At 39.0% G+C, this 16,415-nt stretch overlaps 3 protein-coding genes and 1 long non-coding RNA gene across 4 annotated transcripts; 1 reads left to right on the top strand and 3 right to left on the bottom strand.

Moving 5' to 3' along the window:
* Positions 1-1,034: 1,034 nt before the first annotated feature.
* Positions 1,035-3,486, bottom strand: LOC113675725 (zinc transporter ZIP1). The gene has a single exon (XM_027192318.2). The coding sequence runs from the start codon at positions 2,981-2,983 to the stop codon at positions 2,039-2,041; it is 945 nt and encodes a 314-aa protein (XP_027048119.2). The 5' UTR covers positions 2,984-3,486; the 3' UTR covers positions 1,035-2,038.
* Positions 3,487-4,583: 1,097 nt separating this feature from the next.
* Positions 4,584-6,167, bottom strand: LOC113675717 (uncharacterized). Its single transcript, XR_016185735.1, has 2 exons — positions 5,785-6,167; positions 4,584-5,312 (listed from the first exon to the last, which is right to left on the bottom strand). It is a non-coding gene; the product is annotated as an uncharacterized LOC113675717 (long non-coding RNA).
* A 494-nt stretch (positions 6,168-6,661) lies between these two features.
* Positions 6,662-9,227, bottom strand: LOC113675715 (apoptosis regulator Bcl-2). The gene is made up of 2 exons (XM_027192308.2): positions 8,691-9,227; positions 6,662-7,426 (listed from the first exon to the last, which is right to left on the bottom strand). The coding sequence occupies exons 1-2, from the start codon at positions 9,144-9,146 to the stop codon at positions 7,304-7,306; spliced, it is 579 nt and encodes a 192-aa protein (XP_027048109.2). The 5' UTR covers positions 9,147-9,227; the 3' UTR covers positions 6,662-7,303.
* A 1,525-nt stretch (positions 9,228-10,752) lies between these two features.
* LOC113675701 (lactosylceramide 1,3-N-acetyl-beta-D-glucosaminyltransferase B) lies at positions 10,753-16,280 on the top strand. Its single transcript, XM_027192294.2, has 2 exons — positions 10,753-14,186; positions 15,207-16,280. The coding sequence occupies exons 1-2, from the start codon at positions 13,164-13,166 to the stop codon at positions 15,444-15,446; spliced, it is 1,263 nt and encodes a 420-aa protein (XP_027048095.2). The 5' UTR covers positions 10,753-13,163; the 3' UTR covers positions 15,447-16,280.
* The last annotated feature ends 135 nt before the right edge of the window (positions 16,281-16,415 follow it).

The raw sequence follows: 16,415 nt of genomic DNA, 5'->3' as shown, positions 1-16,415 counted from the left end.
ATAGCAAAGGGTTAATCACAGTTGGCGGCAAACCAGTGAAGGTGAAGAACTGTCCTTTGGTTTGGGAGGAGGGGGTAAGGGGCCATCAAACTTTACTCCATCCCTTGGGTAAATTTTTCATCTCAACTCAGTGGCTGACTAATGAGTGATTATGAAGAGAATACTTGTGCACAAAAAAGAGACTTCATTTTATAATACATCGACATTTGTTAATCATCAAGTGACAGTGTAGTGGAGGTGTGTTGGTCTCATGGTTAGTATGCTTGGTTGCGGATTGAATGGTCTGGGTTCGAGCCCTGGCCAGGGTCATTGTGTTGTGTTCTTAGGCAAGATGCTTTACTCTCACAGTGCTTCTCTTCACCCAGGTGTACAAATGGGTACCAGCAAAAATGCTGGGGGTAACCCTGCAATGGACTAGCATTCCATCCAGGGGGGAGTAGCAATACTCCTAGCCGCTTCATGCTAAGGAAACCAGAGTTAAGCACCAGCCCCATGGGCCACTTGGGCCTGTATAAAGGCTTTACTTTTACCAAGTGACAGTATGGCAGTTTAGCACTCTACATTGAGTTCACCCTTTCATTCATGAGATCTAAATATTAATTTTCAGTACTAACTTCTTTACCAACAACTTAAAGAATTAAGTGTTTACTCAAGTGACTTTCTGTAATTGAAGTTCTCTTTCTCAGTACCTTTTGCTTGAAAATGGTTGGAGTTTTGCCTTTTTCAACTAAGGAGACATTTTCAGAAAGAGGTAACAACAACCCCAAAAATGAACATATGAAAATAGACTCGTGTATGTGAGAAAGCAAGTGTCCAAGTCACAAATGGTTTCAGATTTCCATCTCACTGAACAAGAAAACAGGTCGAAATTTTTACATCAATTACAAGCCATAGTAAATTAAAATTGACTTACAAGAAATTTCCCTCAAATTGGTACAAAGACAAAATAAAAAATCTTCATTTTTTTCCAGTCTGCAGTGCTACCTCAACAGTTTACTATCAAGACAAATTCCAAGAACATCAACCCCCAAGGATCAAGGCTTGTTCTCTTTTTTTTATTGAACCATCGTCACCATTGCTTTTCACAAATAATAAATTTAGATACTCTTAATTACAGATTATCATCAGATTCCTCAGTTAAAAATAAGTTTTGTGTGTATAATCTTTGAAACCATTATCATAAGAAATGATTGTATCTAAACACAGAGACAAACTAGTGTTGTTTAGTCTTGTCTATGCAGTTTTCTGATACAATGATATCAGCATGCAGCTCTAGTAATATATTATCAATCTTGAACTAAGAACTAAGAGAGCAAAATTGTGATTACATGTAAACCAAAGCAACATGAAAGAATTCATAAGCTTTGTGTTAACAACTTAAAAACAAGGTTTATCTATAATAACTGGAGGGGAAAACTAAAGATTTCTCTTAAAAAATATTTGGCAAGTGTGATGAATTTATCATGGACACCTCACATTTTGTTGCCTGGAATGCTGCATAACAATCATTATCAAACATTCAAAAATACATCCTTCACAAGATAGCTTTAGCCCTCATTGTCCATAATCAAAGAGGAGTTTAGATAATTACATAACATTAAGATACAATGTTTGAAGTCTTGTTTTCAGAGTTACTGAAAATGGTCATTAACTCTTTCACTGACATGTGCTTGTAACAATTAGGCCAGCTGGATTAAATAACCAAGATTTGATAAAATGCAATTTTATTGCACAGATACAATCAAGTCTTTCATCATATAGTCTCTGTTCTATGGTCTTTGTACTATACAATAATTATTAAACATGGAGAGGGTAGATGAGGGTATTGTTTCCAATGTCCTCTGATCTCTCCTGGTGTATTCATGAAAGTTCACTTTTCTATTTCTAAAATTTATGGAAGGCTAATAATTCTGAAATCAAATAGTTACGACATTATACCATTCCTTATGGGAAAAGATAGAGCATTTCTGTAGTAGTGTTTTGCGGCTCTTAACACAACTTAAGATCCAACATTTGGTAGAACAGTCGCATTTGTTGTTCATTTTTGATTCACCTCTACGTCCGTTTCGCTGTGTTCCAGAATATTTGAATAATACAGCAAGCCCGTCACCACAGAATAACCAACGATTATAGCTAGTACCTTGAGAAGACGACTGCCAGGCTCTGACAGCTCTCGCTGGAAGATTTCAAAGAATGTCACGAATAAAAAAGTTCCATTTGCAATTCCTTGTAAAATGCCTGAGTAGAGACTGCTTGTAAATTCAGTAGAGTTGTGTAGCACCGCAATTCCAATTGCAATGCCAATCGGGCCCATGACTGCAAACAGTACAGATGATTTGACGACGGTTTTTGTTGGCATTTCGTGATGCACTAAGTTCACACCTAACGAAAACGCAATGATCGATTTGTGTATCACGATGGCTCCGGCGATTTGTACCAGGCGCTCGACATCTGTGATCAAACCCAGTGCTAGTCCTTCGAATACTGAGTGCAACGATAAGGCGACGATTAATATGTAAGTTCTCAAACTCGACTCTCCGTGTTTGTTTTTCTTTCGTGTTTTCCTTTCGCTACCCGAATAGAAACCATCATCTGGAGTATTATTCAAAAGGGGCTGTTTCGTTGTGTGGTCGCCATGCATTACGTGTAGCAAGGAAGAACCATGGCAAGAGTGAACGATCTGTTCTACAGTCAAGATGAGAAAGAAACCCATACATGTCGTGAACTCTGCAACGGGAAATACCGGATGGATACCAGCCAGATGAAACGCTTCTTCATACTTTTCTCGGATCATCGGCAGCAAATCTAACAAACATGTCGCAAAAAATACTCCCCCAGCGAAGCAGTTACAGTAACTGAGGATTCGCTGCCGTACGCTGGCGGTCCCTGACCCCGGACGAATTTTCAATGGCACCAAACCGGCAAAGACGGTAAACACGAACAAAATGGCAATCGCAATCCCCTTGATGATGTCCTGCTGCATCACGATCTGCAGGTCCTGATGACTTTCCAAAACTCTACGCCACGAGAGAACGTACTTCCAGGGATCTTGAAACCAACAAAGAGGTGGTAAATCTCACTAAAGATCTCGTGATTGTAACGTGTTATAATATTACAAAGCCCAGATTGGAGTGAATGGAACGTAACGCGCGTGACCGCGAGTTGCACATACCAACCAGCCAATCAGTGTCTGTAAAAAGTCACGTGGAAATAACGCACTCTTTTATTCAGTTAGCGATTACGAAGAAGAGTTACTTTTTTCAATCAAAGAATACATACATACTTATATATATACATATATATATATATGTATATACATAGAGAGAAAGATATATACACCCGTTTCCAAAAACGTTGCTAATTTGAAAATGTAAATTAAATTTATAGACCTTTTACTTTCTCACCGAAAGAGTCACTTTTTGATAGGAAAACGAAAGATATATGTATTTATCATATATTTTCAAGGTTGTAACACTTTTGAAATATCCGCCTCTCCCCCCCCCCCCCTCCCCTCAAACCCGGTTGATGAATCGTTGCCGTTACAGAGGAAACAAAAATCTGCAAGGGGTCAGCTGCCTGTGGCGAGGTATCTTGCGCAATTTTCACGTGATGTCTGCACGTACAAAGCGATTATATTTATATTAAGCGTCTTTTCTTTGTGATGCAATTGAAATTCTGTATGCAAGCGGCTGGAAATAGAAATGACAACAATACATGACCACTGGATGCAAAGTACCAGTTTTCTCTCGTATGTGTTCCAGGAGAACGAGCATTTGATTTGTAAATAACTTTGTGTACTTTTCATCTGCCTAGGAATCTAGGAACGGATTCGTTCACTAAAACTGTCAATGGAAAGTGACATTTTTAATACCCAACAATTTCTTGAATGTTCCTACAGGGTAATCTTGAACTCGTTCGTAGTTCTGATTAAAATTCGTATGCTGTGATAGACGGATAAGTTTTCGATGGAGAGATAATAGATACCAACAAAACACCAGCTTTAAACACTTTCGTAACCTTTGCCCAAACTTTGGCCCAAAGGATGCGTTTTCATTTTTTCGCTCGAATTTGTCCTTCCGTGGGTAGGCGAAGCTAATCTCTTTTAGTAACAGAGGAAAATCTATATTGAACACTACGATGCAACCCTGACCCCTTTAACTACCAGAGGTGATTAACGTGTAACTTCTCCCATACATCATCCAGTTAACAGGTGTGCAATGAAATTACTCAAATCTACCAGAATCTCATCAGATAAAGGTTGTCATCTTGATCTAACACCACCTTCTCGTAACTAATTCATAAGGAAACGTTTAACAGGGAAAGGGGAGAATGAACAATCAGTGGTCATTTCCGGCGGGAAAAAAAAGGCATTTTCCTGGTGCACCCATGTTATGACGTGTTTTGAAAAAGAATCAGGAATTTTAGAATCACTTATCAGGTTTTATCAAGATCGTTAGGCATGCTCGATCATCATCCTAAGGGTGATCGAACCATAAAAATATTCGTTCGGTAATCTTCGGAAAATGCTCGAGAACGTCTGGGAAGTCAAAGGGTAACCATGTTCCCAAATCGAAAATGTACTGTTGACAGTGTTAGGGTCTTTTATTTCTAAAAAACAAGAGAATCACGAGCAAAAGCATCGTTTACAAATAATTTATATATCACGAGTAAAAAGAGATTTAGATTGAATGAACCACATAGTTGAACATTGGAGGTGACGTGTTTTGAACAAGTTCCGCTGAATCGCGTTGAAAGTAAGTCATGTGATAAGTTAGCGCATCACGTTCTATTTGTGCAAGACATTTCCCTGTTCCTAGCATGCTGAAACCTTTTAGTTCTGACCCTGGTGTCAAAGTCTAGCTGCTAACTGTTTTCTACCAAACCTTCAGTAAATATTTTAACCGTTAATTCCCATGAGTGACCAAGACAGAATTTCCCCTCACAATGTCAATACAATATCATGAATTCAAGTGATCAGAGGAAAGAAAAATATCTATTAAGGAATTATTGGTTGATCCAATACCAAATTTTCCAAACTAACATCACAAGAATTGGTATGGCGACAGTGAGGTGTATTACTTAAAAGATCTGGGAGTTAAAAGGTTTAATAGCAGATAACGTCTTGACTCATCCATTTGCTTGACCCATATGAGTGCCCTTGTGTATAAATGCCGCATGTGGGAGAAGTATTTCGGTCAGGGGGTCGTTTTGTAATCCCCGCAAGACCAAATAATTTATTACTTTGAGTGATACAGCTCAATCAGCGTCCCTTGTCGAGAATATTGTGCTTGCAAAGATCACGATCGACTCAGCTGGAAAATAAAATTTGAGAGGAAGTTAGTGGAGTGAGGCGAACTAAAAACAATCAAAATGGTTTCATTTGAGTGTTGCAAGAAGTTCCCTGTAATAAGATACAAAAACAATTACGTGCAGGATTTAACTACGACAGTAGAGAAGGTCACGGAGGGTGAAGGCTGGTAGGCGGTTTTTGCGTGTTAAATCATCGTTCCTAACTTAGATGAGAAATCAGCCGTATGCACAGGATTTCCACCGTTGCAATGTTTCAATTATGTAAACAACCAAAGTTCAGTTGGACGGCAAGCTCGCAAGCTCAACGAACAAAGTTTCAAGTGTTCGTATCGAGTTTAATACGCACGTGATGTCCGTGATACCACGCAGGTTAAAATTAAACGTGACAGTGAAATTTCACGAGCTCTCCACGTGTAAACACAGTTTTCGTTGCTAAAACAGCTTATTTTGGTGGAAGAGAGAGTTATTTTTCACCTTCCCTCCGCATGAGACGCTTAAGTAGGCTATCCAAACATCCCTAACGTTGTAAACAATTTTTACGACCATAGAAAACCCGCGGTTCGAGGTGACACTTCCGGTTGTAGCCCTCGTGCATCGTGACAACTGCTTGTAGACCAAACTTGAATGAGGGCGTTTTTCAGGAGACCAAGAAGATCATTCTCTTGTGCTTTCCTCGTCTCCGATCGTTAAAAAAATGCAAAAAGGTCACGCCTGTCCTACGGGATTTGTTTACAAGGCCTCCAATTGCGCCGCACACTTTTACAGTTCTTAAATTCCTTTACGAGGACGCCGTAAAATTAAAGCTTATTACAATTCCTCTATCCACTCTCAAATCTGCCATATACATCCCCTCCAGCAACAGATAGTTTCCGGAAAAACTGTATAAGGCAGTGATATAGGGCTATTGTTCTTATGCAAATGAAGTAATGCATTGGAAATAAAAAATGACCTTAAATGGATGAAAATCTGAGAAATTTGGCAAGAGGAGGTACTGACAAAATGCCCGCATGTTACATAACATGAAATCATCCGTTTATCGGTTCAAACAATGGCCTTGAGAGATCATTCATCTCCTCTCATTCTGCAATGATTTCAGGTCTATTCTTGTTTCGCCCTTTCTTGGACTTCTTGAAACAAATTTGTAACCTTATCATGCTTTCTTATCATTTTCTAAAGACACTTTCATCCCTTCAAAATAAGTTTTCCCCCTGGTTCTCATTAAACTGCCAGTGGAACACACTCGGAGAATATATTTTAACGCAAAAAGCCACCTTAAACAAACTTTATCCAAGTTGGAAAACAATTCCACAGGCAAAAAGCCAAAATTTTGTATGAGCAAACACTAAGGCTGTTTCTTAAACAAAGATCAACATATTTAATTCAATAAAATTCTCCATTAACATGGATACTTTAATTTTATCTGTAAGATAAAAGTTAAAATTATTAACTTCAAATTGGAAAAAATGAAATTAGGGTCATATCATAAATATTGTTTATCAACTCCTCTAACTAGATCAAGATATTGTTAAGTATTGTTAAGTGTTCATAATTACCCAAATTGATATAACTAGAATTATTAAAAAAAAACTAACCATAACTGGAGCTAGGTAAAATATAGAAATTGTTTCTGAAAAAATCTTTGACCTAAAATACACGTCCACACAACATTTTTCTTGCAGGCTGATTAGATCAAGCCCTTTGTCGATGTTTTTGGTTTAATTCAATGTTCTCTGTTTCTTTCTGACTCCCACAGTTCCACTGCAGAGGAACCAGTTCAAACATAGATTACTAACATGGTTGTAATCTTGACTAGTATGTTTCTGTCTGTTGTGATATTTGACAATCCTAAGTTGACCAACTATGGTTCTTGCAGCCTCCAATTCACCTCTGCTTTTCAGGGAGCAAATCGCAAGCCCATGCATATTGGTACCATAGATATCCTGACCTGGAATGAGGCATAACTGTTGTTTTGAACTTTACATCACAGCTGAGTCTAGCTCTTCACATACAACATTGCAGCCAGGGTTCCAAGACCCAGCGTTGTGTAAAGAATACTGTTCCACCAAAATTTCTCACTCTCTGCTTTGACATCTTTAAACTGCTCACAAAATGCATCCTATTGATATGAAAAAAATGTTAAAAGCTTGTTAGCAAACAATGATAGACTTTATCGCTAAAAATAAAAAAAAGCTATAGAATTTGCCAAAGACAGGATTAGACAGGTTTCAAAAGGAAAAAATTTGCCCTATAATGTGCTTTGACTGTAAGTAAATAAGAACAGAGTCCCTCAAAGCAGTGGATTTTTTGCCACTTTTTCATGAGTTTGGAAGTATAAGGAAGCAGAAAAATGAAATATAACTATCAACCACAGAAGATCAAGCTTATGAAAAGCTGCATCTAATCCAAAACTGTTTAGGAATTTCAATTTTTTCCTCTTGGGAATAATTCAAAGAGAGCGTCCGCTAATTCTCGGAAAACATTTACATTGTTCACAAGCTCAATACAAAAGCCCCTTGAAAAAAGTATGTGAAGAATGGTTACACCCCGCTGAAGAAAATAAACGGTTTTAATACTTCAAAGGCTAGTGAAAAAATACTGAATCGCTGTTTTTCTGTCTATTTTGGCTTTCAGTACTTAATCTAGGTACTTCGTAAGAGATCTGAACTACAGAACAAAGGCCATCAACGTGACTGGGCAAAGTCAACGTGACGAACAACGGAAGCAGCGATCATCGCGTGATATAAGACCAAAAAAGTGGTTCCATCGTTTCTGGCAAGAAAGGGAACTTTTATATTTCGATCGGGCCGCTATCAATAATCTTCTTTTGCCATTCAGTTCGGCTTATCAGCGACAAAATCTTACAACGAAGTTGCGGTAAAAAGGCGTAGGGAATATAAATATTCAAAACTTTCACTAACTCGAAATAATTGCACGTAACTTAGTTTCGTGTTGAATGAGGATTTACAAAAGAGAGCATGATAGTCTCAAAACCCTGAAATAATCGCCTTTTTCTGAAAATATTTCCTGCAAACATTCCTCGAATGATTTTAAACCTAAGATGACTCTATCTCTAAGGGCTTCCAGAACCAGCTGCCCTTTATAAATAATTCAAACATTTCCAGTCACTTTGGGCTTCCATTGAAACTTCCCGTGGGAAAAAACCGAAATTTACCAAAATTTTCTTCCCGTTTCACTATAGCAAAACTTCCCGTTAACCATTTTGAGTTTATACAGGATGGGAAAAAGGAGGAAACCGAAAAACTACTTGTTACCTTTTTTTCATCGTGTCGAGAATCGATTGATGTGGCAACGAACAAGGTTTAGCATAAACGTAAATTTACGCGAATAAGACTCTCATATATTAAAAGCTTTTCACTAACCCATCCTCCAGATTTCCTGATCCATTCATTGAGTTTTCTCTCGCTGACATATTCAGCAAGCCATCTTACAATATCGTCGACGATATTAATGTCGTTTTGGCTGCAAAATACAGCAACTTCAGCGGCAAAGCAGTACAAAACTACGATACGTCCCCAATTGATTTCTGTGCTGAAAATTTCCTCCGCGACGCCTCTAAAAGTGTCTTCAACATTAGCTGTTCTAAGATGTAGCCTTTCGCACATATTTTTCAATAAAACTTCATGCCTTCTCTCCACTTCTCCACCAACTCTCCGCAAAATTGCAGCAACTCTTGTGTTAGCTTTGTGCGACTCCATTCCCAATTTGTGGAAGTAAATATAGTCGCAGGCAAGATCGTGAGCGTATTTTTCGTCTTGAGTTTTCATTCTTCTATTTGTGGAGAGGTTCGGTGTATGACTGACTTCAGCGGGTGCCATCTTAAAAGGGTTTGCGAGATAAATAACGTCGATTCAATAGGAGCAGTCCGAACTACGACTCTGTCGCTTCAGCCCTGTTTTAGATGGTTAGCGTAAAGTCTGTTTCCTTTATTGGTTAGAAAGGAATACAAAATGCTTCCATCTGATTGGCTGATAAATTTAGAACAAACGCTTTCTCTGAAATTTTATCTCCCTGTTGCTATGGTCAAATGTCAATGACGTAACCCCCTTGTGCAGTACCTCACGTACACACAGCCGCGAAAAATCGATCCATAAATAACTTCTCAGAAGCGAAATTAATTCTCGTTGAAAAACCAGTTCTTTTCCCCTTTTTTTCTTTGTTTATACAGTACAAGTTCAAATGAAAAACAAGTTTCTTACGAATTAAACCGCGAAAATTTGGAATTCGTCAGCGATTCGAGGGTAAACAAGGAAATATTTCAATAACCGTAACGATCGCCCACTGCAGCACGAATTGATACCGATTGTTGACAATCCGGTGTAACCAAGCAGATCGGAAACCAGAAATTAAACCTTTAACCTTTCTTTCAGTGCATACTAACAGGGAAAGTGGGTGCTTTGATGTGCCGCTTTCCGTGTGGAACGTGTCAGTATTTCATTTGGGCGAAGTTACTGGTATTCTTCAAAATTCTCTAAGACAATAGGACTTTTTCTTAATGGTAGTTTCATAGTTAAGAAAAAAAGTCTACTCCACTAACACAAATGTTTGAAGGTGTCTTACAAAGCGTTTGATATGTCTCGCAGCATTGTACTGTAAATATTATATATGCATAAATTTTAAGTTCTGCCAAATTTCACTAAAAATCCTTCGCAGCTGCAAATTTCGTTTTAGAAACAAACCCCCTTACCCAAGGGCTATAATAAACCCGTATCTTTCTGAAACTCTGAAACTGTAAATATTTCCTGACGGAACTGATAGAAATTCTTTTGTCGAATGATTCAGACCGGATGTAGCGCTATCAGGTCTGTAAGGGAAGTGCTAGAGAACGACTTTCAGTTTCTGAAGCGTTGAAGAATGAAAGGCGATAAATTTTCGCACAGCCCCATACTATTGAAAAACAAATCTGTTTTCACTGTTGAATAAAGGAGTAAGTTTCTAAAGAAACTGTGGTGCTGCGTCGGTGGGAGAGTATAGCAGGTAATTTCAGGTGTTAACAACTGAGTTGAAAACGTAAATTAGCCACCGTAAAGGGTAAAAAAGCTGACGTTTCGAGCGTTAGCCCTTCGTCAGAGCAATTGGATCCAATCGCTCTGACGAAGGGCTAACGCTCGAAACGTCAGCTTTTTTACCCTTTACGGTGGCTAATTTACGTTTTCAACTCAGTTGTTAACACTAAATTACCTCTTTTCCCAATGGCAATGTATTGTTGTTGTCATTGTTTTCTCTATCCAAGAACTGAATGTATAATGATGTATAATGTAGTACGGGGGTTGTGAGGAAATTTTACCTGAAAGGTTACAATGTGGTTGTCTAGTCGGCCAGCAAGGAAGGCTTGAGATCTCGGACACACTTCCGCCTACGACAGCCAATCAATGTAAAGATAATTTCCCCATGCCCTCAATTTCCGCTTTGCTCCCCCTTTTTTTTTTTTTTTTTTTTCGCTTTTTTTTTTCGTTGCGAATTCAATGCGACTGTCGTCGTGGACGTAGAAACTTTCGATTTCGAACGCCAGCTATTTATATTCGGACCCAAAATTTATTGCGCCACGCATACATTTTTAATGATTTTACTGACGCACAAAATCTACTAAGAGGCAGGTGAGTGTTCCAAAAATATCCTGCAATTCATCAATATTTCAGTTTCCTGGGATACTGTACAGAGCAATTTTCTGTATTATCTCATGAATTAAGAAGCAAAGCAAACGACTTCGTGTTTCAGAGGTCAGTCCGGATCATTTTGAAATGTACCACAAAATTTTCAACTTTCGATTCGCTAAGCTAATTTATTTCATCGCTCACCGCTCTGCTACCCCGGGAATGCCGTTTCCGTCAGTTGATTAAGTCAGTTTATAGTCTGTAAAGCTTCAAGAGGACTAATACCGCAAATTGTATTTTTATCTCGTATGGAACTATAATAGATGGAATGTCTGGTGTCAGAATTTGAGAACCGACGCAAAAACGAAAAGGTTAAATCTTTCCAGGGTCATTTAAAAAGGAAAAAAAAATCTGATGGATACACAAAAAATAAAACATAAAATTACAACTTCGCGGTGTGGGATATCCTGCCCGGCTAGCATTGATTTCGTTTACATAATGTTCTTAACCTTTAGACTCATCAGCACTGAAGGTATTGATGTATTGTAATATGGGACTGCCCCATAAATCACTCTTTCATTATCTACTCTTTTCGATTCTTTCGTCAGCATTTCTTTCCATGAGGAAAGCGCCGAAAGATATCAACCCGGTTAAGGCTGAAACAGTCGCTTACCCAGACTTCGCTTGTATGAACAATAGAGCGGTCAAACGTCTGCGCATATGCAAACGTTGAAAAGCAGAGGCCGAGCCTAAGGCTGTCGTAAGGCTGTAGTGACAAAGTTGTCCCAGCCTAGAGGAGTTACAGAGAACCTTACAAACCAGTAAGTCAAGGGGTAGCCTATTATATATATATAAAAAAAAAAAAAAACTGGTAAATCAACTGGTTGCCCGGGTCAATAATTAACAGCTTACACCGAAAATAAAGGTCATACTAATTCATTTGGAAAGATTACCGTCAAACTTCGAGTTTTGATTTAAGAGAGTACATAAGCACCTTCCAATTGAAGCACCCCGTAGATGAGAAATTATTCGAAAGAACTACACCACTAAACAGTACGTTAATATACAATAACCTCCATTTAGCGCGAAAATATGCACGGATATTTGTCTGTGGACATTGAATGTTCCGAGATGCGAACGGTTTTCCGATAACGAAGTTCGAGGAAAACTGTGGTCTTCGACAAATTTACGAGCATATCTCTGTGCCAAATTGAGGCTATTGTGTTTATTACTCTTCAAGTATTTTTTCAACACACGGTTGAAACGTTACGAACAGCCTCTTGAGAGAGATGTTTAGTTTCCATTGTTCTCTGGTAGCACTGAAAGAAGATAAAAATCTTGTCCCTTCTTTTGTGACTATAGCTAAACTCTTATTCGTCTTGAATTAAATTTCAAACAAACTCTTTTTATCAGTGAAGACGTAATGTTTGAAAATTGGGTCGAATATAACTTGGGGTATATCCACGGGTATCCCCCCAGTTTTAGTGGAGCAAATTTGATCACATGATGTAATCAGCTGCGTCCGAGAAAAAAATATGCAGTGGATTATTATAAAAACTATCTCCTTTTGCGAAGCAATATTATCCGGTGATAGGTAAATTAATAACAAGCTCGAAGAACATACTAATAGTGAACTGGAACTGGACAAAAAACAAATCTCACAGAAATGTTTTAAAACCCTCCCCATCTCATCAAATTGAAATCGGTAAACCCGACATTTGCCGTATGCCTTTGTCAAGAAGTTAAAACAAACTGAAGGAGTCACACTGACCGCCTCGTTAGCACCATTTTAGAACTTTCTATGAAGCTCTTTGCCTAAAAAAGAGTTAGGAAGCTATTACAAAGAAGTCAGTTTATCAATTTTCCATTGGCATCACTGTTATCAGGAGCCCATAATGGGCTCCTGATGTTATTCAATATTACGAAGTTTTCAAACCTAGAAATCAAATATTCATTTTTCATCCACACCTAGCATTCATTACTCAGGGGAAGTAAACTTCGGATCCAAAGACTGTTTTTGTATTAAATTAAACGACTTACATTCCTGTCAAGGAGCTTCACGTTTCCAAGGCAACCTAAACAAATCCTCGCTCTTTTATGCCGTTTTATTTATTCTTATAAGTGGACAACGATTACAATCTCCACGCGTGTTCATGTCAAAAACATTGCAGTCTGTACGATGTTGGCTTCGGAAGACATGGCCACACGTTGGAAAACGTTTACCAAATAATTTTATGCTAAATGTTACCAGCGACCTTCTCACGAAAGACTCAGAGCCTCTTGCAGAAAACTGTTTCATTTGGAAGAAAAGTTTTCTACGTTGTGTCGAGGAACAAAGAGATGCGATTCAGAGGGAGTAGATCGCTTGCGATTTCCGTAGCATCTTTTACCCTTGGATGTGTTGTTACCCATTTTTTATGTTCGTATGACGATTTACCCATAAGGCTGGAAACGAATGAAGCATTGGAAGCTGTGTTAAACGATCCTTCTCCGTCAATTTTCAACCTGGAAACTACTAAGCCGGAACTTTTCCACCCGCCAGAGACTGTGAATACTCACGAGGAAAATGATCAGCCAGTTACGACAGCTCCGAAACCAACCTTACCCCCCTACCCACCGTTGTTAAACAGAACAGCAGTAGTTCTTACTCCTTCCACCTGCAATAAAGACACCTTTCTTATTATAATCATTGTCTGCTCCAGCAAGGATTTCGAAGCGCGAAAGGCTGTGAGATCTTCTTGGGGTAAAACCATATCGGAAGTGAAACGTTTTAATTCGAACTCTACCTATGAACAGTTTCAAGTTTTCTTCGTGATCGGAAGCGACGAAATAAACGACGAAAGAGTCGAAGAGGAATCGCAACGTTACGATGATATTATACGCGGTAATTTCATGGACACTTATGCGCAAATAAATGAGCTCCACACGGTGAAGACCCTTTTGGGGCTTAAATGGGCCACCACGATATGTGACCCACAGTACGTATTGAGAGTCAACGCCGAGTCTTTCGTTAACGTTCAAGAGACCATTGGATGGCTGCATTCATTAGGCAGTGACAGTGAGTTAAAGCATAGGGAAGGTTTGTATATAGGGCATCGCCACACCTTGTCCTCTGGTGGAGTGAAAGTGATTAGAAACCCTCTCAGTCCTTACTTCATCCCAGAAGACCAATGGTCCGATGATCTCCTTCCAAGTTACGTGTCAGGAGTTGGTGTCATCCTCTCGCGGGATGTTGCTGAAAAAATGGTGCACACTGCCTCGGAGGTAATCTATCATTCTCCCTCGAATTTTTATGATTTCTTTGTGTTACTGTTGACACATCGTTTCTAAGGACAGAAGAATTTGTAAGTATGACAAAAGTGGCACAAAAGCGTTGTCAAGCTCATCCTTTCCTTCGTCACAACACAGTTTTATTCTAAATAATTTGTCTACCATGTATTACCTTTTTTTTTCGACGAATTCATTAAATTAATAAAACGAATAAGTATGCTAGAGGATTTGTTGCGGAGAGACCTGTGCGCTCATTGACGAAAGCGAAGGGCCGGACGGGAAACTGTTGTGAAACTTGTGGTCAATGACGTACACAGGCGGCCCAAGCTCCAACTGTGGGATGATCATCTTGCGAAATGTAAGAGTCATAGCAAAATTTTGAGAGTTTGCACGGGAATATTTACGACCGCTCTTAGGAATAATAAAAAAAAAATACAGTCAAATTCTCAATAAAAACATCTCACCTTACTTCCACAGTGCATCACTTGTAATCTCAGGCTGACCGCCCACTATGATGAAAAGAACCCATTTTAGCGAGTTATCGATTTCTAGGTTCACTCCGTATATAGGAGAAGCATGTGTACGTAGTAAACCTAGAAATGGACAACTCGCTAAAATGGGTTCTTTTCATCATAGTTAGCGGTCAGATAACAAGCGATGCACTGTAGAAGTAAGGTGGGGTATTTTTATTGAGAATTTAACGGTGCGGTTCTGTACGGATCAAATGACAAAAACTCTCATAGCATTGACCAGATCCATTACGACACAGGGCGCAGGATTGCTTTGAACCAGCGCACTTGCTAGCCTTCCGTGTCTACACCTTCCCTAATAGCATATCTATTTCCACAACTCAGAGGCGAATCCAGGGGGAGAGGGGTTTTTTGTTTTCTAAATGTAAGTCTAGGTCCCACCCTCCCCCCCCCCCGTATTCGCTCATGCCACCTTATTTCGTTACCACGCATGCCACATAATTTCAAATCTAATTTTTTTGTTTTTTATACGTTTTTTTTTTAGCTGAAATTGATTCATATTGATGACGTCTTTCTTGGTGTAATGGCAAAGAATCTTGACATTGCAGTGTCGGACCACAGTCCTCGTTTCGACATCGCATACACCACTATGCTGACGGAGTGCAAAGATCTTCAATTTTGCGTCATCGGCGGCGTTCCTACCAAGGATATGTTCTATCTGCATCAAAACGTGCACCATCTTAGATCTATTTGTGCTACGGACGGGCCAAAATTGCAAGTGTGACTTCTTTGAACCTTACACCTTAACATCAGTAGGCATATTCTCCATACTGCTCTCCAAGCATTTCCTATAAGGTGCTGACAAGGAGAATTTGTTTAACAATCGAGAGCTTCTTTATTTTAGTGACCTTTTCCTTTATTCTCGTGATTTTATCGTTAAATACACAACAAAGCATCTCAGGCGTACCTTATTTGTCGATGGCGAATACTTTTTTAGGTAGGAGTTTATTGAGTATTGCGCTCGCTCAAAACTCCTGCATCTTTCAAAATATTTCATGGAAAATTAAAGACTTAAATTTCAAAGTACTACAAAAAATAATCAATTCGGTTTTCATGTTAGAACTATTGTTAAAAGTAATCAGTTCAACAGAAATATAAGGCTCCTCCCAAACGAAAGCATTTGGGATAATGCGCTGCGGGGACGTAAACATTAGGATTAGAACTGAATGATTTGTCCTTGGCTCGTACGGTTGCGAAAAAGAATGTGCCAACGCGAGAAATGATTTAAGTTTCTAGAACAGAGAGATCTGGGGATAATTTTGTTGAACTCTTCGGAATTCTTCTATGCTCTGGCAGCCAATCTGAGCCCTGGAGTCGTTTCATGCTTCCCGCTCATGGAGCCAGGAATACTATGTCTTAGGTGTATTTTGTTTTCGTCCTGTTCAAGAAAGTCTACAAGAGAATTTTCCTTAATTTTCAGTCACATCGTGTCACTATCAAAAAATCGAAGAAGGACTGGCTATGAGAATCTAAGTGCCTGGGGATCCGGTCATTTTTTATCTTCGGAGGGGGGGGGGAAGTTTTTTGTTGTGTTACAATAAAATTTACCTGATCCCCCCCTGAAGCTCTGTAGTATTCTGATGCCCCCCCCCCCCATAGGCAGTAAATTTCCTGTAGCTTCCACTTTATACTCTGTTAGCAACTGATCCCCTCTCCATTCCCTCTAAAAACCATGCATCCCCCCCAGAATCCT

This window comes from Pocillopora damicornis, chromosome 4, assembly GCF_964200805.1.
Source record: "Pocillopora damicornis chromosome 4, jaPocDami1.2, whole genome shotgun sequence".
Classification (NCBI taxonomy): Eukaryota; Metazoa; Cnidaria; class Anthozoa; order Scleractinia; family Pocilloporidae; genus Pocillopora; species Pocillopora damicornis.
The sequence above is the reverse complement of the archived record's forward strand: the minus strand, read 5'-3'. Positions and strand labels throughout refer to the sequence as shown.